The 27,517-nt window shown below is 48.6% G+C and overlaps 1 protein-coding gene across 1 annotated transcript in view; it reads right to left on the bottom strand.

Moving 5' to 3' along the window:
• The window catches only part of CEMIP (cell migration inducing hyaluronidase 1), a 160,692-nt gene that overhangs the window by 14,334 nt on the left and 118,841 nt on the right, over positions 1–27,517 (bottom strand). Inside the window, exons 14-16 of the mRNA XM_060259820.1 lie at positions 3,244–3,419; positions 2,002–2,211; positions 63–268 (exon numbers count right to left, since the gene is read on the bottom strand). Of these exons, the coding sequence (XP_060115803.1) occupies positions 63–268; positions 2,002–2,211; positions 3,244–3,419 (592 nt within the window). The remainder of the gene's footprint in view (positions 1–62; positions 269–2,001; positions 2,212–3,243; positions 3,420–27,517) is intronic.

The raw sequence follows: 27,517 nt of genomic DNA, 5'->3' as shown, positions 1-27,517 counted from the left end.
TTATTGAATTCAATGTTGTCCTCAGATATTCCAAACAAAATTGTTATTCTTTTCCCACTTACTTGCAGTCCTGTCTAGGTTTGGGGACATATCCGGGGTACGCTCCTTCTGTAATGGTCTTGCACATCCTTGTGTCCCGATCAGATGGTAGCAATGTGCTGGGCTTCACCATCAGTCCGAGGCAATGATCAAATGTGTTGCGTATCTCAGGCCCATCTTCAGTGAAGAAGCAGTGGCCCAAGGTGTCATAGCCAACAACATCTTTGACCTGCATGCCCATACGAAAGGGATGCACATAAAGAGTCATCTTTCCATAAGCTCGTGATAGATTTAACCACAATTTTTCTGGCAAATCTCAATTATGAACAACTTTTAAAACTTTGAAGTGAAACTGACATCTCCTGGCTTGTTTCTGTTACAGCTTGGCCAGTTTTGTGACTGCTGTCCCCAAGAGAATCTGGGAACTGTAGTTGGAGACCATCAGGAGGAGCCCTTGCAGTTCAAATCACAAGAGCAAAGGTGCTCATGATTTTACAAACAATCACTGCACATAACATTTTCCCCAACGGCTTTCTTGGACTGATCTTGCAAAGAACACCCCCTCCCCCATCTCCCACATACACTTTCAGCCTCACAGGGGTGTTGTGGGAATAAAATGGAGTACAGGTGGAAGCAAGGTGCTTTCGGTCCCCAGTGGGAAGAAAGGTGTGGTATTAACAATGTAAATAAACACAACAGCAACCTATTTAAATTTTTTTTTTGCATCACCCCTTGCACGATACAACTGGGTCATTTTCCACAAGACATGCAGGAATCTCCAGCAACGAACCCAGAAATGTTCTCAGCAGTGTTCATGAGCTCTAGCAGCATTTCTGGTTCCCAAGGGAACACCACCATGAGAGGGGCACACAGTGAGCAAAATGGAATCTTACAGATTGTGGAAGCAGGCCACTGCAGCCTTTCAAATGGAAACCTGAAGTGTAAAGTGAGTTCTGTGCCTAGTCAACTTGGGCCACGTTCTCTCTCTCTAATGCATATCCTGAGATCCTCTTAGCCAATAGCTGCCAGGCACAAGTCATGTGACTGGCCTCAGTGGAGGCAGGGGAGTTAGGGATTCAGGTTGGTTTTGGTGCTTGGAGTGGAAACAAACAGTCTGTAAGGTGAGTGATCTTTTTGTTTTTATGCTGGAGGAGACTGGCTGCTATTGGGAGACCTTGAGTGGCCTTTAATGTAAGGCACTGAGGCTGCTACTTGGCTTTCCCCCTTTTTTAGAGGGGGTGATCTCCATGTGTATCCATACCCTACAACAGGGGTGGGCAACGGTAGCTCTCCAGATGTTTTTTGCCTACAACTCCCGTCAGCCCCAGCCAATGGCTGGAGCTGATGCGAGTTGTAGACAAAAAAATCTGGAGAACTACCGTTGGCCACCCCTGCCCTACAACAAGAAATTCAGTTCCTTAACACAGAAAGTACAAGAAAAAGGGTTAAAGGAAAGATGGTATAAACCTAGACCTGTGCAATGAATACTGCGCATAGGGAAATATTTAAAACATGGACTCCAGATGATACACCTGTTCCAAGCCTTTCTCAAATACTTTTTAAAAAAAGCTTGCTAATAAAGTCAATTGCAAAACAAATCGCTAAGGAGATAAGAACCTGCGGGGAAGGTTGACCCAGGCACTGCAGGATAATGTCAATTAGATCTAGATCCCACTGGGCCATGAAGCTTGCTTGTGTGACCTCCAGCCAGTCACTCTCTCAGTCTAGCCTACCTCAAAGAGCTGCTGTGAGGATTAAAGGGAGGAGAAAACAATGTTATCAGCTGTTTTGGGTCCTCCTAGGGATTACAAAAAAGCTAGTCTAGTTTATTAATAAGATTCATTTGTCTCACTGCTATGCACATAACTCAGATTTTGGCCTGGGATTCAGCAACCTCTACTCTCAGCATGGTTTTGTGCCCTGCCTTATGCAGCTGCTGCTGATCCAGTTGTGGATTCTTACCAGTAAGCCATTGGAGCCGTGGATAGTCACACAACGAGAGAAGGCGTGATGGATAGCAAGGTCTTTGACGTAGGTGGGTGGGTCGTAGCCTCCCTTCTCGTCCACGTCTCCAGCCATGTGGAAGTGGATTGGGTAGTGTCCCAGGGACTGCTGGCCCATGTGTTTCAGCTCTACCCCTTCCATGTGCACGGCTTTAAACCCAAGAGCAACCTGAAAAACGATATCAAAACCGATTCAAGTTGCAGCTGTTGAATCCAGCTCCCTGCTACTGTGGCTCTGCTACTGTGGAATAGAGAGAGATAGCTGTGATCCAGCCAAAGTGAAAGCATTGTCAAGGCTGGCTTATTTTAGAAGGGAGATTTAAGTCTGTGGAGATTTTACATTAACAGGCTGGATTTTGCCCATTTATATGGAAAACACAAAAGTGATCCTATGACAAGTGCAGGAGTCCCCAAACAGGGTGCCTATGGCTGCCTTGGCTTTTCCTGACACCCATGGAGGGTTTTTAGGAAGTGGGTGGGGCTTTAGCATAGCTTCTGATTGGCCATGGGAGATCCAATTGGTGGCAGAGATTTTTTTTAAATGTTTCATCAGTAGCTGCCCCCACAGCACAAGGGTCTTCCTGTGTGACTGAAGGTACACCTTATGGATGCAGTAAAATATTTTTTAAACAATAGGTTCATTTTAAAATGGATCCTGTTGAACAGAGCTTTGCCCTGAAATATTGACTCACTTGCTAACATTGTGTAGTCAACTCTGCCTCTCATGGCTGCCATTTTGTGGTTGTGCTTTCACCCCCACACCAAAGGTGCCCACAGGCTCAGAAAAGTTGGAGATACCTGGGCTAGCATGTGTTCTGTGTTGTCTCTTGCCCATTCCCTTCCTCTAAGGAACAAGGTTTGTCCCTGTGGTTAAGCTCACTTGGGCAGCCGAGTCGTTTGCATGCCAGAATGGGGAGTTGAACCCAGAGTTCCCCAGCTGTAGTTCGCCATTTTACTGTACTGGTGATTATCTGAGTAAGTGAGAACCAGTAGGAGGTACTAGTTAATGCCAGAGCAGGATCCGGGTTCCAGTCCTCATTCTCTCCTGAAACTTTCTGGGTATAGTCTACTCCACAGGGTTATGTGAGGATAAAATGAAAGGGAACTCTGAGCTTCTTGGAGGGAGGGAAAGTGAGATAAAAATGTGACAGAAGCTTTCCTTGAACAGGAAAAAATATATATGGAGGATAACAACCAATACCTTGATGTGTCCTCCAAAGGTGTCAAAATCAAAGAAGGCACAGAGGCCACTGTTGTAATTGTAGCAACCCTTCTCCATCTCTCCCATCACCACAATGTTACGGCTCAGCAGACCAACTTCTGCCCTCATGTCAACGCCATCAATTTCCTCCCCTGTGTGAAGGTAGGTCGCTTTCCCTAAAAGAGTAAAGCAAAATTCAGTGTTCAAATATTCAAGTGAGGAAGCAGAGTTCCTGGCAACATGGCCACCAAACCTCAGCTGAGCTTCTTGGGTATGGCCAGAGGTGCAAGCCTTTTAGCAAGGGCCAAAGGGATCTGTGGCCTTGAGGAAGCCAGTCCTTGAGGAGTCCAAGATGCCACAGCGGGATGGTTGGCATGGGAAATTAAGATCTGGGAGAACCAGGTTCAGATGTTGACTTTGCCTGCTACAGAAGTTTGCTAGGTGACCTTGGGCCATTCAGCCTAACCAAGCTCACAGGGTTGTTATGAAGATAAAACAGACGAGAAGAGAACAATGTAAGTCGCTTTGGGTCCCCAGTGTGTTGTGTGTATACAACACAATTAGAACAGCTGACATGGTTGGATAACATAGGCAATGGGTGGTAGAATGTGGAAATGGTGGGCAGAATGTAGGTGGGATGCCAGCCTCTGAGGGATTCCCTGGAATTACAGCTCATTGCCAGACTACAGAGATCAGTTCCTCTGGAGAAAAGGGATGCTTTGGAGGGTGGGCTCTGTGGCACTGTACTCCACTGAAGTCCTGTCCTTCCCAGGCTTCATCTCCAAATCCCCAGGAGTTTCCCAACTTGGCCACTCTAGCCCTCTGTCCCCAGCCAGGGGCAAGGGAGGACCTGGCAACCGTAGCTGACCATCCAGTTGGTACTGTGACAAAAGAAGGGACCCTTGTTGTCCCCTTCATTTAAAATTTCTCTGAGCAATGCCCTTGCCTCCCTATAAAACATTAAAAGTTATTTTAAAACACCAAAATACACAAAAAAAACCCTCACAATATATTTACATTTTAATTCAAATAAACAAATATTAACATCTTTTAAATATAAAACATACCGACACCCTTTTTACCACATCTTCATACAAAACAATTTACAAAACTTTTATTACGGCTTAAAATCATTCCTCTATATCATTCCTGTATCAACAGTTGGGGTGATCAATATGGTAATGGCACACGATTTGACATGGATGAGAGGAAAACAACTGAAAAATATGAGAAATGTTTCCTCTGTTAGAATGATTAGAGTACATACATCAGAAATCTAAGGAGATGGTGCAGTGTGATAAGGACAAAATGGCTGGAGATAAGTGTAGTGTTTGGTGGCTGCGGTTGGGGGGATGTGAACCTCCCACAGCAGAGGAAACATTTCTCATATTGTTTTGCTCTCATCCCTGTCAGATGGTGTAAAAAGGAAAAGGTGCAAGCACCAGTCTGGGGTTACATTGCTTTCACAACGTTTTCACAGCAGACTTTTTATGGGGTGGTTTGCCACTGCCTTCCCCAGACATCTACATTTTCCCCCCAGCAAGATGGATACTCATTTTACCAACCTTGGAAGAATGGAAGGTTGAGTCAACCTCAAGCCAGCTACCTGAACCCAGCTTCTGCCAGGATCGAACTCAGGTCATGAGCGTACCACTACCATATTGATCAGCCTAACTGTTGACCATGGTGCTCTCCTCCAATTGTTTCCCGGCTGGCCTGTTGGCAGCCAGACCCCTCCTGCGGAGGGGCAGTCTTACAGCAAGGTACCACTCTTTAATGATCAACCCTCCAATCATGTGTGTACTGTACAGCCTGGCCTAGGAATGGGACCAAGATGGAACAAACAAAATGGATGCTGGCTGGAAACAAGCCTGGGAAACTATTTTGAGTAGGTGACTCAGGGTTGTTGACTTGCTAATGGATCTCTCCTCATCCTAAAAAGAGATACTCAATCTTAATAATGGGTTTCCTGAGAACTCCTCCCTGCACCTAGTCTTGCTTTCCCTTTCTCACTCACCCTAATTAATGGGCTATTTATATGCAGGAATCATCAGAGAAACAGCATCACCTTTAGTTTACATTCAACAGTTTCATCAGAAAACATTAATACTTTCAGGCCACACTCAACGAACTCATCAAACACCATGAGCAACTCTCATGCAAGTGGACATGAGTTTCCTTCATCCATGGAAAAGCCATCAAGCCTCACTCAGCACATTGTTTCTCCCTAACAGATCCAATTATGGAATTGTTTTGGGGCATCCAAATCACCCTGCCCCAGGGAGAATTTCCCCCATACTGAGGACTCTTCAGTCCTAAATTGTATGGGTTCTCCTGGATTCAATCTCACATCTGAAAACTGGTCATTTCATCTTTGCTCTTCTCTGGAGCAAAGATCCTTCCAGCCCCAGTCTGTATACATGCTACTCTCTTTGATAGCCTTGTATGTGTGTTCCCTTCATGTGGTCTTCTGTATGTTTTGCTCTTCCGTTTTCTTTAAATAAAACCCTTTCTATTTAATTCAGAATTGTTTATTTAAAGCCCTGAGCCCGCTTCGGTGGGGTAGGGCGGGATATAAATAGAATGAAATAAATAAAATAAATAAATAAGTTCTCATAAACATTGGTAGAGATCCCCTAGTTATCCCATCTTGCTAGTCTCCAATTTGCTAAAAAAAAAATAATTTGGAGAAAACACCCCTCCCCCAAAATTTGGGTAACAGGCCTCCTTCCTTGTATGTCACCTACAGGTATATCTTCATGTGCATTTCTTACTCCCATTCTTTCTTTTTTCTCTTTATGTATCTGTCTTTTTTCTTCTCCAATACCCATCTAAACTTCTGTATGATCTGATGCCTTCTTTAGGTTCAAATCTGCTGGCTATCGTCTCTCACTATCGTCTGGTCCTTTTAATGCACTCCATGTAAAAGTCTTAGAAACTCCTTCCTACACTTCTTTGCAAGGCAGGCAGTCCCTCAAAAGTGCTAAAAAGTTTTTTTTATTCTCCCTGTCTATCTCGCACATTAGTCTTTTTCAGCAGCATTTAGTTATTGTTATTGTTTAGTTAACCAAATTTATTACATTTTTGCAATATATTGAAATGTATTTCAAATAATAAAAAAGAGAAAAAAGCAATATTTCAATCCTTATCAATACATTACACATTTTCTTTTTTTTTCTTACTTCCCTCACCTCTTTTCTTTGACCTCTGTCGGTGCTTCAAGCTATTGAGAAAAAACAATTAAGGTACCATCCGTTTTAGAATCTTGCACTATAAAACTTACATAAACTCTAATAACATCTCTATATCTCTATTTATAATTCAGTCTTCTAGCTTTCCTTCAGGACATTTGTTAGCACATCCTGAACTTATTTATCTCAATATACTAAATCATATCACCTTACCCTTTTAGTTCACCCATAGTATTACACTTATCTTTCATCTATTATCACATCAGTTATAGCTATTTAATTCTTTTTAAGTATTACACTTATCTTTCATCAATCTATTACCACATCAATTATAACTGTTTGTTGTAATTATCCCTATATTTTCTAACTGCTAATAAAAGGAGCTATCGTATATTGATTCAAAAAATTCTTTCTAATCACCTGTCTCCCCCATTTTCCCCAATTTCAGGGTATACTTTCAAAAACCACCAAATGTCTCTTAACTCTCCATTGCTTTTCAATATAGTCCTGAAACTTCTTCCATACATCTTTAAATTTTTCTGCATCACTGTCTTTCAAGATTCTAGTAAGTCTATCCATTTTACTCCAATGTAAAGTTTTTAAAATCCAGTCCCATTTATCTGGTATTTCAGCTTGCTTCCACCTTTGTGCAAACAATGTTCTTGCAGCTGACAACATATACCACACCAAAATCCTGTCTTGCTTCGGAAAACTTTCCATTTGTAATCCTACCAGAAAGGTATCTGGTGCCCATTTTACTGCATATCTCAAAATCTTTGACATCTCTTGTTGAATCATTTGCCAAAATTGTCTTGCTTTTTCATATGTCCACCACATATGGTAAAAAGAGCCTTCATGCTTTTTACATTTCCAACACCGATCAGATGCCTGCTTGTTCATTTTTGCTAACTTCTTAGGTGTCATATACCACCTGTATTGCATTTTCAAACAGTTTTCTTTTATATTATTACTTGTCGATATTTTCATAGAGTTCTTCTATAGGTGTTCCCATGTCTCCATAGAAATTTCTATATTCATATTTATTGCCCATTTAATCATTTAAGATTTTACTACTTCGTCTTCTGTAGACCATTTCAATAACAATTTATACATCTTTGCAATCAACTTTTCATTTTCCCCTAATAGCACTTTTTCCATTTCTGTCTGATCTTGCCTTATACCTGTAGTCCTCATATCCTTATCCACTAAACTTTTAATTTGTAGCATCTGGAACCAATTAAATTTGTCTTGCAGTTCTTCCTCTGCTTTTAATTCTACTTTGCCACCCTTAATTTTTAGCAATTGTTTGTATGAAACCCATTTGTCTTCCTGTGAGTCAGAAATCCATTTTATAACTTCCATTGGTACAATCCACAGTGGTTTCCTCTCATCACCATATTTAAAATATCTTTTCCAAGTATTCAACAAACTTCTTCTTATAAAATTCCATGCAAGATGGCGGCGGTCGAGGAGCTCAGTGCTAATGCTCCCTGAACAACAGCTTTCTGCCACCTTCCATTATACACTAAAACTTCCCGTTGCTGCCTACGCTGAGTATATGCTGTTAGGGAAGGCGAGTATCGGTTTGAGAACTTTTTGCCTCATCCTTCCCCCGAAAAAGCAAGTGGTTACCAGCTGTGCCTGGTTGGAGATGGCCCGGCGTGGTCTTTTCAGGCGTGGTCTGTTCAGGCAACGCTGTGAGCCGGCTTGTGCTGGGAGCTGGGTGTGCGGACCGGCCGTGGTCGAGTGTTGGGTGTTGGGACGGCTGTAGCCACAGGCCGGGGTGTGGCGGAGCTGAGTAACAGCTGAGAGCGGAGGAGAGCTGTGTGGAGTGAAAGAACTGGGGCTGGGAAGCCGGAGGATGCCAGCGGGAGGCTGGAGGCGGTGATGGTAGTGCCGGCCGAGCTGCTGGGAGAGACGACGGTTGTGTTGTGAGAAGAGACGACGGGGCGAAGTACCAAGGTAGCTGAGGCTGCCAACGGGACAATGGCTCCTATCTCTCCTTCCCCCCCCCCTCACCCTAGGTTGCTATGACTGGCAGGGTTTGGGGGCGACCGTGGACGAAGACTGGCCGGAAGATTGACTGGCGGGGCTGAGATATCAACAGGCGTATGACTCCTGTGATTCTCTGGTGATCCTGAGGGCATCGGCTGTGCGACTGGGGGGACACAGGGAGGCTGGCACCCCCCTGGGTCCCCTAGGTTGTGCGGCAGGCTGCTCCAGGTTGCCAGATAGCACGACAGTATATTGTACCTCTGGATATGATCACACCCCCAGAACAAAAATACATTTGCACTTTACGGCTACTGCCCCAAGTATAACAACAATTGCACTCTACGGACATCGGCACATCCCAAGAACAGGAATAAGAACACTCGCACCTTACAGGCACCGACACTTTAAAAATAGCAGCACTTTTACTTAGTTTGTTTACATCCCCCTTTTTAATCCCTTAAACTCTAGTTGATTTTAACTGCCAATCTTATTAGATTTGGATTGTAGAAATTGATAATTGTTGGTTATTTAAATAAGATTATTGGTTTATTAATTAGCTAAATTGAAGAATGATATTTGTGGCAAATTAATTGGGGAAGATAATTTGATTGGGAGGGTTTTATAATTAAGTAGCCTGTGGAGTCAATTCATTAAATTATATTTTAGCTAAGGAGTAATGGGTAGAGTGGGGTAGGGTTTCTAATTAAATAATTATTGGCTATTATTGGCAGGTTAGTTTTTAATTGATAAATTGGCTAGAGAGGGGAGGGCTGAGGAGGGAGTAGGTTCAGCTGTCTCACCGGTCTGAAGTTCTGGTGACACTGGCAGGAGATGACTGGCCTGGGGATTCCAGTACTCCTGGGGAGGGGAAGGTATGATGGTGGGAACAGGCAGAATTATAAGGGAAGGAGGCTGAGACATGACAAGGCTCGGCCCCCTTCCAGCCTGGGTCTCATCCCGACAGTGACAGGTAGTGGAGCCAGGTTAAAGTACTCGCCTCCGTCACTGGTGTTATGCAATGCCAGGTCCATAAATAATAAAACCTTTACCCTTCGGGAGTTCCTGCTTGAACAGGATATGGACCTGGCATGCGTGACCAAGACCTGGGTGCATGATGGGGAGACCGTAGCTCTCTCTCAGATGCACCCCCCAAGATACTCGGTCTTTCCCCAGTCACAGACCAGCGGGCAGGGGGCAGGAGTGGCCCTATTCATACGAGAGGCTTACTCCTTCCGGGGTCTCCCGGTCCTAGAGATCAAGGGTATTGAATGTGCCGGTCTGGCGTGGGACGTTGGGGAGGGGTTGGCAATCTGGCTGGTGTACCGACTGCCTAACGCACCAGCTGGCGCCTTACTGTCCCTACTGGAGGCCACAGCAGGCTGGGCATTGGAGCATCCAAGGCTTCTGATCCTGGGTGACTTCAATGTCCATGTCGATGACGCGACCTCCAGTCAGGCGATGGACCTGGTGTCATCCATGGCGACACTAGGACTCTCCCAAATTGTTACAACGCCCACTCACCAGGCGGGGCACATGTTAGACTTGATCTTCGCGGCGGGAGTTTCAGTGGACGATATTACTGCTGAAGCAGTGCCATGGTCGGACCACTATGCCCTCAAGGCTCGTGTGGATGTCCCACCCCAAGCCCGTTTAGGCGGTGAGCGTATTTTAGCTCGCCCGCGGAGTCAGATGGATCCGGAACGGTTCCTGACGGCTCTACGGGATCCCTGGCTCCATGGCGATTTCTTAGATGACCTGGTAGAGTCTTGGAATGATAGACTCTCCAGGGCCATCGATGAGATCGCACCTAGGTGTCCTCTGCGCCCCCGCCCAAAGCTGGCACCTTGGTACAACCAGGAGTTGCAGCAATTAAAGCGTGGACTCAGACGACTAGAGAGGTAATGGCGGCGTACTTGAAACGAAGCGACTAGAGAAGTTATGAAGTCCTATGAGATGGCAGTCAAGGCCACAAAGAAAACATACGTTGCGGCTAAGATTGCGTCTGCAATTTCGCGCCCGGCACAACTGTTCAATACAATTCGGAACCTGATAACTCTGCCACAAGGCAGACCAAATTTTAATGAATTGGAGATTGGCTGTGAGGCTTTTGCGAATATTTTGCAGATAAGGTCGCATCGCTCCGCCACGACTTCCCCGCCATATTGGAGACAGTATGTGAACCTGAAGCTCCGTGCCTGTCTTCGGAGTGTGTCCTGGATGGTTTCAATGCTCTCAGCCTGGAGGAAGTTGACAGGATTCTCTTGTCTGCTCGCCCTACAACTTGTAATCTGGAACCCTGCCCCTCCTGGCTTATTAAAGCTTGCCAGAGGGAGCTTAGATATCCTGTACGGGATATCATAAATAGATCCCTGATGGAAGGGCATTTTCCAGCACCTCTTAAAGAGGCGGTGGTCCGCCCTCTATTGAAAAAACCAACCTTAGATCCGGCCGAATTGGCACACTATCGGCCGGTCTCGAATTTACCCTTTTTGGGTAAACTCATTGAGAGGGCAGTGGCGTTGCAGTTGCAGAGTTTTCTGGAGGATGCTTCCGTTCTCGACCCCATCAGTCCGGCTTTCGTCCGGGTCACGGGACGGAGACAGTGCTGGTCGCTCTGATGGATGATCTCCAGCGGCATCTGGATCGAGGCGGCTCGGCAGTGCTGATGTTGTTAGACCTATCGGCAGTGTTCAATACGGTTGACCATCAGCTGCTGACTAGCCATCTCGCTGACGCAATGATTCAGGGGTTGGCCTTACAATGGCTTTCCTCGTTCCTTGAAGGTCGGGGACAGAGGGTGGCGATTGGGGGTGAGTTGTCCCGGAGGCACACGCTTGATTGTGGGGTGTCTCAGGGGGCAGTTCTTTCCCCAATGCTGTTTAACATCTACATGCACCCCCTTGCCCAGATTGCCTGGAGGTATGGGCTGGGTTGCCACCAGTATGCTGATGATACCCAGCTCTATCTACTCATGGACGGACGGCCTGACTGTGTCACAGAAAACCTGGACCTGGCATTACAAGCTGTGGCTAGATGGCTCATGCTGAGTAGGTTGAAACTAAATCCAGCGAAGACAGAGGTCCTTTGCTTGGGTCGCCGTGGTCTGGGAGGGGAAATTCCCCTACCAGCTCTTGACAGTGTGCCACTGACAATGGCGCACAGGGTCAAGAGAAACAGGTTGCTTACCTGTAACTGATGATCTTCGAGTGGTCATCTGTGCAGTCACACACATGGGTCTTGCCGCAGGCAACGGATCCATACCTCGGAGCTCCAATAGCTCGCCTATAGCGTCTTTTGGCGCGCTTTCCTCCCGCCTGTCAGAACTTAAGAACTCCAGGCAGATCCCATACTTAGTTTCCAAGCTAGGATTTTATTAGAGAGAACTAAGAACTGTTAGATACAAGGTACAAGATAACAGTGATGGCGAGAGCCAGCACTGGCCCAGTTTTATATAGTAAAACAAACAACCCACAAAGCTTTAATTCACACCGTTACAGGCACATCTGTCTTCCCACCAGTGCTATCAGCAAAGACGTTGCCTCCTTACTCTGAAGGCCACACGATTCGGCTTCAAAGGGTGTTAGTGTGAGAAAGTACAGAGATACAACATTATTCAGTCTACAGCCCCCAAATACTTTGGATACCATCGGGGCAGGGTTAACTACTACTCAGGCACTTCAGGTTAAGAAAGGTTACAATATGGGGTCGGTCTGGTTCAACGCTCAGGTCCACTCTATGCATACTTGCCAACCATCAATTATACTGGTTCTACATTAAGCTAGCAATAATAAAGTTACAAGTTCTGACATACTGCCCCCCCTAAGCGCCCTCCCCCGGGGGGTGGCGGCTTGGGCTTGTGCGGGTACAGCAGGTGAAACTTTTTTAACAATTGCGGCGCAGCTACGTTCTGAGACTCGACCCATTCATCACAGCTCGGGGGGAAGTGCTTCCACCTGATTAAGTAATACAGTTTCCCCCGTTTGACTTTGGAGTCCAGGATTTCGTGGACTTCATGGTGACTCTGACCCCTCACTGTCGTCGGAGGGGGCGGCGGAGCCCTGGGATGGAAGGACGTGGCACCAGGGTCTTTCCGGAGCAAGCTGCAATGAAAAACAGGATGGATTTTGCTTAGAGACTTGGGCAGCTCGAGTTCTGCAGTCACCTTATTGATTACTCGTTTGATCCTAAAAGGCCCAAGAAACTTCAACGCAAGTTTGCGGCAGGGCTGAGGAAGGGGGAGGTTTTTTGTGGACAAAAAGACAGTGTCTCCCACTCTCAATTCCCATTCAGGAGAGTGTTTTTTATCAAACTGTTTTTTGTAAGCCTTTTTCGCTTCCTCCAGGTTCTCCTGAATTCCCTTCCAGCTCTCCCGAAGGCCTTCCCACCATTGTTGGCACGATGTGGGTTCTGAGGGGGTGGCAGGGAGGGGAAGCGTTGGGAAAGGCTTGCCCTCATAGCCATTTATGATTTGGAAAGGAGAGGTTTTAGTAGAGCTGTGAAGGCTGTTGTTGTAGCCGTATTCAGCGAATGGGAGTAGGTCCACCCAGTTGGACTGTTGGAAGTTAATGAAACAGCGGAGGTACTGTTCTAGAAGGCTATTAACCCTCTCCGTCTGTCCGTCCGACTGGGGGTGGTAGGCTGAGCTGAGGCCCTGCTCAATACCCGCAAGTTTGCAAAACTCCCGCCAGAAGTTGGCAACGAACTGCGTCCCGCGGTCGCTAATGACCTTGTCTGGGAACGAGTGTAGGCGTACAATGTGTGTAAAGAAAAGTTGGGCAAGTTTTTTAGCCGTGGGGAGCTGCTTGCAGGGGATGAAGTGGGCTTGTTTGGAGAATGTATCGACCACTACCAAAATAACAGTTTTGCCCTGCGACGGCGGGAGCTCCACAATGAAATCCATAGACACTACCGACCAAGGCCGGGTGGCTGTTGGGAGGGGCACTAGGTGGCCGGGAGGTTTACCCCCTCTTCGTTTAGCCATCAGACAGGTGGGACATGAGAGGACGAATTCGGAGACGTCTCTTTTGAGCCTAGGCCACCAAAACTGTCGGGTAAGGAGGTTGAGGGTTTTGACATAGCCGAAATGGCCCGCCAGGCGGCTGGAATGACAATGCTCTAAAATCTGCTTGCGGAGGGCGGAGGGCACATAGATCTTTTCGTTGTGCAACAGGAGGCCGTCCTCGCTTTTACGGAGGTTCGGTGGTTGGTCTGCTTCCCGAGCAGTCTCCGCAACTAACTGAGACAAGAGGTCTGGCTCCGGGGGACCGATCCTCTTCCCGGAGCGGGTGGTGACCCCCCCCGCGATGGCCGAAGGGGGGATAAGGGAGTCCACCACCTCCTCGCGGAGGCTCTCATGCTGTGGCAGGCGGGAGAGGGCGTCCGCCAAGAAATTCTTGGTACCTGGGATGTGTTTCAGTACAAAGTCGAATTTGGCGAAAAACCCAGCCCACCGGATTTGTTTTGCAGTCATTTTGCGGCGCCCGGTCAATGCCTCGAGATTTTTGTGGTCAGTCCAGATTTCAAATGGGACTCTGGCCCCTTCAAGCCAGGAGCGCCAGGTTTTCAAGGCAAACATGACTGCAAAAGCCTCCTTGTCCCACACTGACCAATTTTTCTGCTCGTTCGAGAACTTTCGTGAAATGTAGGCGCAGGGGCGCAGAACCCCGTTGTCCCCCCTTTGCATTAATATGGCTCCGACGGCGGCGTCGGAAGCATCACATTGAACCACGAAAGGTTTTAACTCGTCAGGGTGGGCCAACACGGGCTCCGAGGTGAAGAGGCGTTTCAATTCTGTAAAGGCTTTTTGACACTCGGGCGTCCACGTTAGGCGCGCGCCCGGCTTTTTTGCCTCTGCCCCCTTCCCCTTTGTTTTAAGGAGCTCCGTAAGGGGTAACATGATGGTGGCGAACCCCTTTATGAAGTCGCGGTAAAAATTTGCGAACCCGAGAAAACTTTGGAGCTGTTTGCGGGTTCGTGGGGGCTCCCAGTCTAGCACCGCTTGAACCTTTGCTGGGTCCATCGACAACCCTTCCCCCGATACTCGGAAGCCTAGATAGTCTAGTTCAGTCTTGTGAAATTCACATTTTGATAGTTTGGCATACAACTTGTGCTTGCACAGGGTGCTCAACACTTTTCTGACTAGTGGTACATGTGACTTGAGATCTGGCGAATAGATAATGATGTCATCAAGGTACACCACCACCCCCTTAAACAGGAACTCTCGCAGAACCTCGTTGATAAAGTTCATGAATACCCCAGGGGCCCCCTGTAGCCCGAAAGGCATAACCAAGTACTCAAATTGTCCTAGCGGGGTATTGAACGCGGTCTTCCACTCGTCCCCCTCCCTGATGCGGACTCGGAAGTACGCGTCTCGGAGGTCGAGTTTTGTGAATATTTTCCCTGTGGCCACAGTATTCAATAGGTCCTTAATCAATGGGATCGGGTAGGCATTAGACATCGAAATCCCGTTTATCGAGCGAAAATCTGTGCAAAGTCTAAGCGACCCATCCTTTTTCTTTCTGAAGAGGACGGGGGCGGCATGGGGGGCTGTTGCCGGTCGTATGAACCCCCGCTTCAGGTTTTTGTCCAAAAATTTGCGGAGTTCCGCTTTCTCCGCCCAACCCATGGAGTACAGTTTCGCTTTTGGCAGTTGCTGCCCCGGGATCAGTTCGATTGCACAGTCCGTGGGGCGGTGAGGTGGCAACTCATCCGCCTCCTTCTCACTAAAGGCCAGTTTTAAGTCCCGGTATTCTTTGGGGATCGAGGCGACCTCCTCGAGGGTGAGGCAGGCTCGCTCATTCCGGGGAGGCGGATGCGGCCCCCATTCGGGGCGCCAATGGTGGTGTTCGCACCTCCAGTCCGGGAATCGGACGATCTGCTCCTCCCACCTTATGTCTGGCTGGTGGCGGGCGAGCCAACCCGAGCCCATCACCACATCAAACGAGCAAGAGGGGGCAATTACAAAAGTTTCGATCCCCCAATGCTCTTCGGTCCCCACGGGGACCGCCTGCGTTTCTAGCTTACATGGCTCTCCCCTCATGGGCCCCCCGTCCATCTGCTGGAAAAGCATGGGTAGCGGGAGGGGGGACGTGGCTAATCCTAGCGCCTCTACTAGGCGGGGGGTGATTAAGTCCCGGTTGCACCCCGAGTCGATTAGTGCTCGGGCATGCATGAACCGTTTTAGGTTCGGGTTGAGAAGGGTTACGGCCATAAACAATAAACCCCCAGTGGCTCTCACCGTGAGGAGTGCCGGCTGTTGCTGGACCTGCTTCGCGGCACCCATTAAAGCAGGTCGTTGTCGTTTCCCGCCGACTCGGTGTCGTCCGACTCCCCGGTCGATTCTTCCACGGTTTCTGGTTCGGCGGTAAAATCCTCGTCAGTCGCCAAGGTGGTGGCGACGGAGCCCCGTCCGGGCTCTTTCGGCCGACTACTCTTTTTCTTCTTGGGCCCCGATGCGGTTGGCCTGGCTGTCGGCGGGGTGGACCCCGCTTTGGCTGGGCAGTTGGAGGCGAGGTGGTCCGGGTCGCCGCACCGGTAACACTTTCGGGCAGTGGTGGGGGTCGAGGTTGTCGGGGCCCGCCGCCCCTCCGCCTTGGTGGGTGTGGATTTCAACCCCTTCTTCGCCAGTTGCTGTCGGCGAAGCCCCACGTGCTGGATGTTGGTCTCGACCTCTCCGGCTAGCTGGATCCACCCGACCAAGGTGTCGGGTCGCCCGTGGCTGTAGCAGCGGTCGAGGACGTTCGGGTTCAGCCCGTTACAAAAAGCAGTATATTTCATAATCTCGTTCCACCCTCTCACTGCCGCGCAGTAGCCCAGGAACTCCGTGGCATACTCGCGAATGGATCGGTTGCCTTGTTCGATGCGCTGGAGGGCTGCGATGGCTTTCTCCTCGCGGAGCGGGTCGCCGTACTGGCGGAGCATGGCGTGCAGGAACCCCGCTACAGTTGCTAGCTCGGGCTTCCTCGCGGTGAACAGCCCGACGTACCATTTGCGGGCTGGACCTCTCAGTCGGGACGCAATGTGGTACACTCGGCTGGCTTCGGTCGGGTAGTCCGCACCCCAGTGGGTAAAGAACGTGTCGCACTGTATGGTGAAGTACTCCACGTCCTCTGGGCTCCCGTCGAATGTAATTTTCAGCTCTCTCCCCCCCCCTGCGACCGGGGGTGCCGCGGGTTGGGGCACCGGGGCCGGCAGGGCCGGTAGGGCTGGTGCAGCTGGGGCCGGCGGCGCCGGCGGTGCGGGCACGGGGACCGCCGGGGGCGCCGGAACTGGCGGCGCCGGAGGCGCTGGGACCGGCGGCGCGGGGGCCCCCGGGGCCGGAGGCGCCACTGGTTGTGGGGCCGGTGGGGCTGGAGCGGGCACCACCGGCGGCGCGGGAGCCAGCGGGGCCGGTGGAGCCACGGGCGGTTGCCCCAGCGGCAGCCCTCCCACGGGGATCCCCAGGACCGCCGTCTGCAAGGTGCGGAGCTGGTCGTAGATCGCGCCTAGGTTCTGTTGCATCTCCTCGGCCATCATAACTCGGGAGGCGTGTACGTCGTTGTGAATTTCCCGTACATAGTCGAACAGGTCGTTGCGGAGGCTCCGGACCGGGTCGTCCCCGCCTCGCGGTTCTGGACCTTCGCCCTGGTCGTCGTCTCCGTCTCCGCTTGCCCCGTCGCCCAGCATACTTCTGTACCGCTGCTCCGCCGCGTCGATCGCCGCCGTGGACTTTCGCGGGCTCCAGGATCGGGGTGCGGCGAACGCGTCCACCGAGAAAGGTGCGGGCACCTTAATCTTGCGCCTCACCCCCGTCACCTTCGGGTCGAGCGGCGGGTCCTCCGTTGGAGTGGTGGGCTCTCCGTTGTCTGGAACCTTTGCAGCCATCGGGCCGGGTTTCCAGTTCAGATAAGCTCCGAAACAATGGGATCACTGTTATAATGTCAGAACTTAAGAACTCCAGGCAGATCCCATACTTAGTTTCCAAGCTAGGATTTTATTAGAGAGAACTAAGAACTGTTAGATACAAGGTACAAGATAACAGTGATGGCGAGAGCCAGCACTGGCCCAGTTTTATATAGTAAAACAAACAACCCACAAAGCTTTAATTCACACCGTTACAGGCACATCTGTCTTCCCACCAGTGCTATCAGCAAAGACGTTGCCTCCTTACTCTGAAGGCCACACGATTCGGCTTCAAAGGGTGTTAGTGTGAGAAAGTACAGAGATACAACATTATTCAGTCTACAGCCCCCAAATACTTTGGATACCATCGGGGCAGGGTTAACTACTACTCAGGCACTTCAGGTTAAGAAAGGTTACAATATGGGGTCGGTCTGGTTCAACGCTCAGGTCCACTCTATGCATACTTGCCAACCATCAATTATACTGGTTCTACATTAAGCTAGCAATAATAAAGTTACAAGTTCTGACACCGCCCTGGGGAGCAGGCAGCGACCGCGCATGCCTGGAGCGGGGGGAGAGCGCCCATTCCACTCAGTTTCTTCCAGCCGCCGTTGGCACTAACAGTATACAAGGTTAAGCAACAATTATAAGAGGCCAGCAGCGGGGAAGGCTGGGTGGGTGTGTGTGACTGCACAGATGACCACTCGAAGATCATCAGTTACAGGTAAGCAACCTGTTTATCTTCTTCGTGGTCTCTGTGCAGTCCCACACATGGGTGACTAGCCAGCTAAATGTCCTGGAGGAGGGTGCTGGTAAAAAGAAAGTTAGTCACGTAATCCAATCACATCATATGCAACCACATCATATTATGCAACGTAGAGATGGAAGCGGATGCACTCACCCCTGGCTTCAGTGGAAGATGGATCTGAGGACCGCTTGACCGAAGGAGGCGTCCCGTCTCGCACGAACGTCTAAAGCATAATGGGAGACGAACGTGGATGGAGAGGACCACGATGCAGCCGCACAAATGTCCTCTAGGGAGACGCCCTGCAGAAAAGCCGAAGACGTCGAGACCGCTCTAGTAGAGTGGGCCTTAAGACCTTCGGGCAGAGGCTGTTTAGCCAGTTCGTAGCACAACCTGATGGCACTAACTACCCATTTAGACAGTCTTTGGGTAGAAATTTTGTGTCCTTTGTGAGGATTCCCGTAGGCCACAAACAAATTAGGGTCCTTACGGAAAGGTTGTGTACGATCAAGGTAGAAAGATAAAGCCCTTCTAACGTCCAAAGAATGCAGGGCTCGTTGTCCCTGGTCGGATGGGTTGGAGAAAAACGTTGGTAGAGAAGTTGAAGTTGATAAGTGGAACTGGGAGACAACCTTAGGAAGGAACGCAGGGTCCGGTCGCAGAACAACTTTGTCCCTGTGGAAAATAGTGTAGGGAGGATCGTGATGGAAGGCGCATAAGTCACTTGCCCGTTTACCTGAGGTAAGGGCTACCAGCAATGCTGTCTTCCAGGAAAGAAGGTTGAGGTCTATGGTAGCCATAGGTTCAAAGGGAACTTTCATCAGGCAGGAAAGGACTAACGATAAACTCCAAGTCGGGATGAAGGGCTTAACAGGTGGATTGAGGTGCAACATGCCCTTAAGAAAGGACTTAGACAAAGGATGGGAGAACACTGTTTTGCCATCAACCGGGTTGTGGAAAGCAGAAACTGCAGAAAGGTGAACCTTTAAGGAGGAATAACAGAGTCCTGATTTTTGTAGAGAAAGTAGATAATCAAGGATCAGGTTAAGGGGTGCTGATTCTAGCTGCAGATGATTAGATGTCGCAAAGGAACAGAAGCGCTTCCATTTACGTTGATACGAAAGTCTAGTGGAAGGCTTTCTTGCGTTGAGGATGATGTTGGCTACCTCTGTAGAGAGGTAGGCGGATGTATTCTCCAGGCTGCCAGGGCCAGGACTCGAGGGTTGTGATGAAGAACCTGACCGCTGGCCTGAGAGAGAAGGTCGCCCACAGGAGGAAGCCGGCGGTAAGTGTGGCGGGACATTTGAAGAAGCCTCGTGAACCACGGTTGCCGAGGCCACCATGGCGCAATGAGGATGCAGTCCGTGCCATCCCGTGCTATCTTCACCAACACCCGTGTCAGAAGGGGGGTTGGTGGGAAGAAGTAGTGAAGGGGACCTGTCCAGTTGTGTAGGAAGGCATCGTTGCTCCTCCTGGAATAAAATTGAGGACATTTGGCATTGTCCCTGGAAGAAAAGACGTCCACCTTGGGTGTTCCGAAGCATCGGAAGATACGCCGAAGGTAGGTCGGATTGATGGACCATTCGTGGTCGTCTATGCGAACCCTGCTGAGGGAGTCGGCCAGAGTATTCTCCACACCCAGGAGATGAATGGCAGTCATGTATATGTTGTGCTTGACACACCATTCCCAGAGCAGTACGGCTATACGGCACAGACGGAGGGATCTGGTGCCCCCCTGCTTGTTTATGTAGTAAACTGTTGCCATATTGTCTGTGGAGATCTGAACGTGCCGACCCCTTATCAGTGGGAGAAAGGATTGAAGAGCTCTGTGTACCGCAATCAGTTCTAAGCAGTTTATGTGCATGGCACTCTCGGAGGTAGTCCAAAGTCCTCTGACGGTTTTGTCCTCTAAGTGGGCTCCCCATCCCCACTTGGAGGCATCTGTTGTTACTATGGTCATCGGGGGAGTCGGTAGAAACGGCTTGCCCTCGAGGAGATTGTTGGGTACAGTCCACCACGTGAGAGATAGAAGCGCTCTCTGCGGAACAGTAAGCAAAACGCTCTGTGGTTGTGCCTGAGGGTGGTAGGCTCGTACAAACCAGAGCTGTAGTTGTCGCATCCGTAGCCTGGCAAAGTGAAGGACAGATGTTGTGGCGGCCATAAGGCCCAGCAGGCGTTGGATTGTGAACGCAGACCGACAAGGTTGTTGTTGAACTGACTTGGCCAGGGCAATGATAGTTAGTGCCCGATCCTCGGGGAGAAAAACACGATGGAGAGAAGTGCGTAGAAGGGCGCCTATAAACTTGAGGTCCTGGGTAGGTGTGAGGTGTGATTTTGATGCATTCACGCGAAGGCCCAGGGAACTCAGGAGGGTGAGAGCTGTGTCGAGGTTGTGCTGCAGTTGCTGTTGGGTCGGAGCTACAAGAAGCCAGTCGTCGATGTATGGGAAGACTGGGATGTTCCGGATGCGAAGCGCAGCTGCCACCACTGCCATGCACTTGGTGAAAACGCGGGGCGCAGTGGAGAGGCCGAATGGTAGGGACACATATTGGAAGTGGTCCTGGCCCATGGCAAACCGCAGATACTTCCGATGTTGAGGTCGGATGGTCACATGGAAGTAAGCGTCTTGAAGATCTAGAGAAGCCATCCAGGAATTCCTGGGGATGAGGGGCAAGATGGACTGCAGGGAGATCATTCTGAACTTCCTGTATTCGATGTGCTTGTTGAGCTTCCTCAGATCTAGAATGGGACGCTTGCCTCCATCCCTCTTGGGGACCAGGAAATATCTTGAATAGAAGCCTGTCCCTCGATGTAGCGGAGGGACGGGCTCTATCGCGTTTTTCTGGAGCAAGTCCAGGATCTCCTGATGGAGGAGTGAAGACGGGGGGGTAGCTATGAAGTAGTGGTGGCGAGGTGGAGAAATGAACTCGATTGCGTAACCTAGGCGCACGATGGTCAGCACCCAGGAGTCGGTTGTGATCGAGTTCCAAGTGGGAAGAAAAGGTGATAGACATGTGCGGAAAGCTGGTGGGGTTTGAGGAAAGTCAAAGAGACTGTTTGGAAGGAAGGGAGGACTTTTTGAGCTGTTGTGACCGAGGTCTTTGTTGAAACTGAGGCTTCTGCTGTACACTCTTCCTCTTCCAGAAGTCATTCCGCTTGGGTGACCGTTGACGCTTCTGGAATGATGGTCTCCAGGGTTTTGTACGGTTGAACTGTTGGGAGAACGGTTGGGAAACTCCCAAGCGCTTCGCACGCTTGCGTCCATCATCTACTGAGGTGAGAACCTCGTTGGTAGAAGCATGGAAGAGGCCCAGACCATCAAAAGGGAGGTCTTCAATCTTTTGCTTAATGTCCGGTTGTAAGTTGGTGGACCTTAGCCAGGTGTGGCGACGCAGGGCAACAGAGGACGCAAAGACCCTGGAAGAGCAGGAAACAGCGTGGCGTATGGTGTTTATCTGTTGTTTCGACACTCTAGACAGTTCTGATACCAAGCCCGAGGCCGTCCTTTGAGAAGGTTCAGGAAGGGAAGGGATGAGAGGCGTAAATTGGTTGGCCAAGTTGAAGATGTAAGCCGAAAAGTAGGCTAGATAGTTGTTCAGCTTGGAATTTGTGGAGGCAAGGTTGAACATTTTCCTGGCCAAAGTGTCCAATTTCCTGCCCTCTCGGTCTGGAGGTGTCGGATGTCTGGAGGGCTTAGCCTTAGTGGCTGAATGCACAATAATAGAATTAGGTGCTGGATGAGAAGCAAGAAATTTAGCCTCAGGAGCGTGAACTCTGTAGAGAGAGTCAAAGCGTTTAGAGGTGGATGGGACTGAAGCAGGCTTGTCCCAGGTTTCGCGGAGGCCTTCGAGGTGCACAGGTAGCATTGGAAGCAGTGAACCCGGTGGGAAGTCTGCTTGTACGAGGTCATGTACGATGTCAGAGACCTTTGGTGAGTCCGACGGAAGAGTAATGTTTAAGGCTTCGGCCATGGTGGTGATCAGATGGAGATAGGCCTTGGACGCATCCGATGGGGAAAGTCGGGGCTGTGGCGCCGAGTCCGAGACTACCGAGTCTGGATGGTCCTCAGAGTCTGATGATGCTGACAAGTCGGCGTCGGAGTGGAAGTCCTCACCCGAAGGAGGATGTGGAGGCGGGATCGGGTCCGAAGGGACGGTCTTAGGCTTAACGATCTGATCACGCTGGTCCGTAGGAGTGGAGACCGGGGGGGCAATCGAAGCCGAGGCTGATGGAGTGCGCGGCCTAGCAACGTCTCGGTGATGATAGTGGTCCCGGGCTCGAAGCGGCTCCAGATTGGAGTGGTATTCATGCTCCCGAACCCGACGGTGGTCACGGAGTCGAGGGGAATAGCGAGAGTAATCAGGTTCTCGGGTCCGATCTTGATCACGGGGCCGTGGATAATATCGATCACGGGGTCGAGGAGAATCTGGAAACCGATCGAGATCACGGAGTCGTGGGGAATCATGAAGTCGATCACGCCCACGGGGTCCAGGGGAGTCTTCGTACCGGATTGCTGAGTACGGGGAGTAATGTGATCCCTCCACAGATGGGGACCGAGAAGAATGGTGGTAAGGCCGGCGTCTAGGCGAAGGAGACCGAGAGTAATGGCGGTCGTACCTTGCAGGGGCGTAGTAGTCCTGATAGTAACCCGAAGAACCGGAATCTCGGCGCCTACGTGGAGATCTGGAGCGGCCTCGGAGAGTCGGCGACCGGGATTGGATTCGATGGGTGGGTGAACGAGAACGGATTCGATGAGTAGGCGAACGAGAACGACCTTGGTTAGCTGGAGCCTGAGTAGCAGAGTCCCTGTACAGGGGAGAAATCCCGATATCTCGGAAGGATCCGATCCGAAGAGGAGGTTTAAGGTATGCCTGAGTCGAATCGGTAGTCAGGTCGGGTTGTAGAAAGTCCGCAGGAACCACGCTGTGCACCGAAGGTGAACGGGATTGAATTGGTATGACCTCCACTGCTGTGGAGGAGTGAGGCGTCAGTTGCGGCATGTCGGTGATGACGTCCGACGGGGCCGACAATTCAAGCGGAAGTGACGGCTGCGCTGGGGCCGTGGGATCCATGAACGTCGAAGTCGAGGTGGGTGCCCGAGGCTTCTTAGGAGCCGAATGAGACTGGTGGAGTTTCCTCGGAGCCGAATCAGCCGATTCGGAATGATGAGCTTTTTTGGGCGCCGAATCCGTGGATTCAAGATGGCGCGATTTCTTCGAAGCCTTATGGCCGGTATCGGCGTGCTTCGATGATTTCTTCTCGGACTTGTGCTTCTGTTTAGAGAGAGACACGTCCGTAGAGGCCGAATCTCCCGCTTGTTGTTGGGGAGGCGGCGAGTCCGACGCGGGCATAGCCCTCAGGGACAACTCAATTAGGAAACTCCGGAGCCTGGCTGCATGGTTCTTACGGGCCTGCTTGCCGAAGTTCGCACAGTGAGGGCAGGAGTCGACTCGGTGGGCTTCCCCCAGGCAAAATAGGCAGTGGCTGTGGCCGTCTGAGGAGGGGATTTTGGTCCCACAGCGCGTGCACTTTTTAAAGGTAACTTTCCCTTCCATGCGATCCGGACAAGGGAGGGGAGGGGAGGGAGAAAAGGGGAAAGATAGCGCAGAGACGGGCCTTTTTTTTTTTTTTTTTTAAATTTTTCCGGGACGAAAAGGGAATATAAGAAGAAGAAGAATACGATACCAGTGAAGGTGAAGAGAAGGAACGCAAAGGATGAGGTAATAGACGAGCTAAGGAGGAACGCAGCGAGGAGGGTGTTGTCCGGGCGGCGGTAGGGAAGAAACTGAGTGGAATGGGCGCTCTCCCCCCGCTCCAGGCATGCGCGGTCGCTGCCTGCTCCCCAGGGCGGGAGGAAAGCGTGCCAAAAGACGCTATAGGCGAGCTATTGGAGCTCCGAGGTATGGATCCGTTGCCTGCGGCAAGACCCATGTGTGGGACTGCACAGAGACCACGAAGAAGATCTTGGGGGTACTACTTGAGCCTGCTTTAACCATGGAGGCCCAAGTAGCAGCCACTGCTAAGTCCGCATTTTTTCATCTTAGGCGAGCGAGGCAGTTGGCTCCTTTCCTGGAGCAGGGCGATCTGGTAACAGTGATCCATGCAACGGTCACCTCAAGGTTGGATTACTGTAATGCCCTCTACATGGGGCTGCCCCTGTGCCGAACCTGGAAGTTGCAGCTAGTGCAGAACGCTGCCGCTCAGCTGTTATTAGGGCTCCCTAGACGGGAGCACATTCAGCCAGGCCTCCGGGGACTGCACTGGCTGCCAATAATATACCGAGTCCGGTACAAGGTGCTGGTTATTACCTTTAAAGCCCTATATGGCCTAGGACCTGCCTACCTTATGGACCATCTCTGCCTACCTTAGGGACCTCCGGAAGAGGTCAGGGCCCTGCGGGACATTGGACAGTTCCGCAGGGCCTGTAAGACAGTCCTCTTCCGGTTGGCTTATAACTGACCGACATTGAAATATTGAAATATTCTGACGGAAGACTATAAGATAGCACACTGAGACTGATTGATGTATTGATATATTAGTTGTTTTAATTATGTAAATTATTATTGTATTTTAATTCTTGAATTTTATTGTTAGAATTTTTATGTTGTGAGCTGCCCTGAGCCCGCTTTGGTGGGGTAGGGCGGGATATAAATCAAATGAAATGAAATGAAAAAAAAAATGAAAATGATGCTGGAAGAAACCATCCATCTTCTCCTTCCCATAATACAAATATGCATGCCAACCAAATAGATTTCCATGACCTTCTAACGCCAATAACTTCTGGTTGGATAAGGCTATCCAGTCCTTGAGCCATACTGCTTCATGATGTAATTTAAGATCCGGCAGTTGAAAACCTCCTCGTTCTTTCGCATCAATTAGTATTTTCCTTTTGATTCTTGGTTTTTTTCCTGCCCATACAAATTCAGAAATCTTTTTTTTGCCATCTATTGAATTGTTTAACATCTTTCACAATTGGAATTGTTTGGAAGAGGAACAACATTCTTGGTAAGACATTCATTTTCACGGCAGCTATCCTGCCCAAAAGAGACAAGTTCAGTTTATTCCATTTCAACATATTGGCTTCAATTTTACGCCAAAGTCTATCATAGTTATTTTTAAACAGATCTATATTTTTTATCGTGATCTCTACACCCAAATATCTTACTTTTGAGGTGACTTCACATCCAGTTGCATTTTGAAGTTCTTTCTGTTTGCACAATAATAAATTTTTACTTAAAATTTGCAATTTTTCTTTGTTAATGTAAAACCCAGCAAGGTATTCTCTGATTTTTTCCAATAACAATGGTAATACTTGTATTGGATTTTCAGTAATAAACATCACATCATCTGCAAAGGCTCTATATTTATAAGTCCATTCTTTCAATTTTAGCCCCTCTATTTCCTTATCTTCTGTTATTTGCAACAACAAAATCTCTAGAGTAGCAATGGGGATAGAGAGCAACCTTGTCTTGTACCTTTGCTGATAACCATTTGCTCCGTTAAATCTGAATTAACACATAGCTTAGCTCGCTGTTCAGTATACATCGGCTTCACCATTCTTATAAAGTCTTTTCCCAACTCTACTTTTTCCATCACCGCAAACAAAAAGTCCCAATTAAGATTGTCAAAGGCTTTCTTTGTGCCACTTCTTTTTCTGGATGTTTTTCATAATACTCTACAATGTCCACCAGTATTCTGATATTGTCTCTATTTTGCCTCTTCGGGAGAAAGCCTGCTTGCTCCTCACAGGTAAATCTTATGCAGGTATTGTTTTAGCCTTTCCACCAAATTTTTTGCAAAGATTTTGTAGTCATTGTTAAGCAATGAAATTGGTCTATAATTTTTCACATTTGCAGCATCTCTGTCTTCTTTTGGTAACAATGAAATAACTGCTTCTTTCCAAGTATTTGGCACTTGCCCATCCAAACGGATATTATTCATCAATTTTTGGAGCATTGGAACTAATATATTTATAAGAACTTTGTAAAATTTTATTGAAAAGCCATCCGGTCCCAGTGCTTTCCCTATTTTCATTGAACTGATTGCAGCTTCTATTTCACCTTTTTCAAATGGATCGTTCAATGTTTCTTTCATCATTTCTGTTGTTGGATTTACCTTCACATTTTGTAAATAAGCTTCTATTCTTTCTTTGCCAACTCGCTGGCGTTTAAATAGCATACTACTTGTAGAATTCCCTTTTGATGCCCTCCTGGTCTACAATTTCTTTGCCACCAGTTTTAATCTTGTTTATGTATTTCTTTTCCCTTCTTTTCTTCATTTGCCACACCAAATACTTTCCAAGTTTGTTTGCCCCTTCAAAAGATTTTTGTTGGAGTTTTTTCAAATTCCATTCCACCTCTTTATTCAGTAAATGACTTAACTGACTCCGTAAAAATTGTAATTTCTCGCAAAATTTTCTTTTCCCCCGGTCTCTTTCTTAATTCAATTTCTTTTTTACTTATTTCCTTTTGTAAGTCCAACAATTGCTTTTCATTTGCCCTTCTGTCCTTATTATTCAATGTCATTAATGTTCCTCTCATCACAGCCTTATAGGCATCCCAAACCGTTTGAAATTGTACCTCTTGGTTGTCATTTATTTGGAAAAAAGCTTTAGTTTCTTTTTCTAGAGATGCCACTACCTCCACTTTCTATAGTGTCATCATTTATCCTCCACCTCCTCTCGTTTTTCCTCCCTTTAGCCAACCACATCAACAGGTTATGGTCTGCACCTATTTTCAGAAGAATCTCTACTTTTTTTGTGATCAGCCCCAGCTCTTTTGTAGCTCATAACATATAAATCCTAGAAAAGGTATTATGTCTGGCTGAAAAAAAAGTATAATCTCGTACCCTGGGGTTGAATTTTCTCCACACATCTTCTAAGCTCTCTTGTTTTATTAGTTCAAAAAATGCTTTAGGTAGTTTCCCATCTACATTTTCCCCCCCAGATCTATCTAAGGAGTTCTGGATAGTTCCATTAAAGTCACCCATAAGCATTATCCGATCGTATGTTACTTGATCCAGTTTTTTCATAATATCATTGAAAAAGTCACTTAGCCCCATTAGGAGCATAAAGTCCCAACAACAGAGTCTTTTTGCCATACATCAAAACTTCTACTGCCAAATATCTGCCTTCATTATCTTTAAAAATCAGTTTTGGCTCCAGCTCCTTCTTTATGTAAAAAATCACTCCCCCTTTTTTTTCTTTAGCCAATGAACCAAATTCTTCCCCTAAAAATTTGTTATGTAAAAATTTGTAATCCGATTGTCTAATGTGTACTTCTTGTAGACAAATTATATTACATTTTTGTTTTGTAATCCAATGAAATGTCGCTCTTCGTTTCTGCGGCGAATTTAGGCCATTAACATTTGAAGAAATTAATTCGTAATCCATAATGATTCTTCAATTAAGCCGTGTCCCCAAAATCCTTATTGTCCGCCAAAAACCCTTCCATGCCTTGAATGT

This window comes from Heteronotia binoei, chromosome 19 (genome assembly GCF_032191835.1).
Source record: "Heteronotia binoei isolate CCM8104 ecotype False Entrance Well chromosome 19, APGP_CSIRO_Hbin_v1, whole genome shotgun sequence".
NCBI classification, from domain to species: Eukaryota; Metazoa; Chordata; class Lepidosauria; order Squamata; family Gekkonidae; genus Heteronotia; species Heteronotia binoei.
This window is presented reverse-complemented; position numbering and strand designations above follow the sequence as displayed.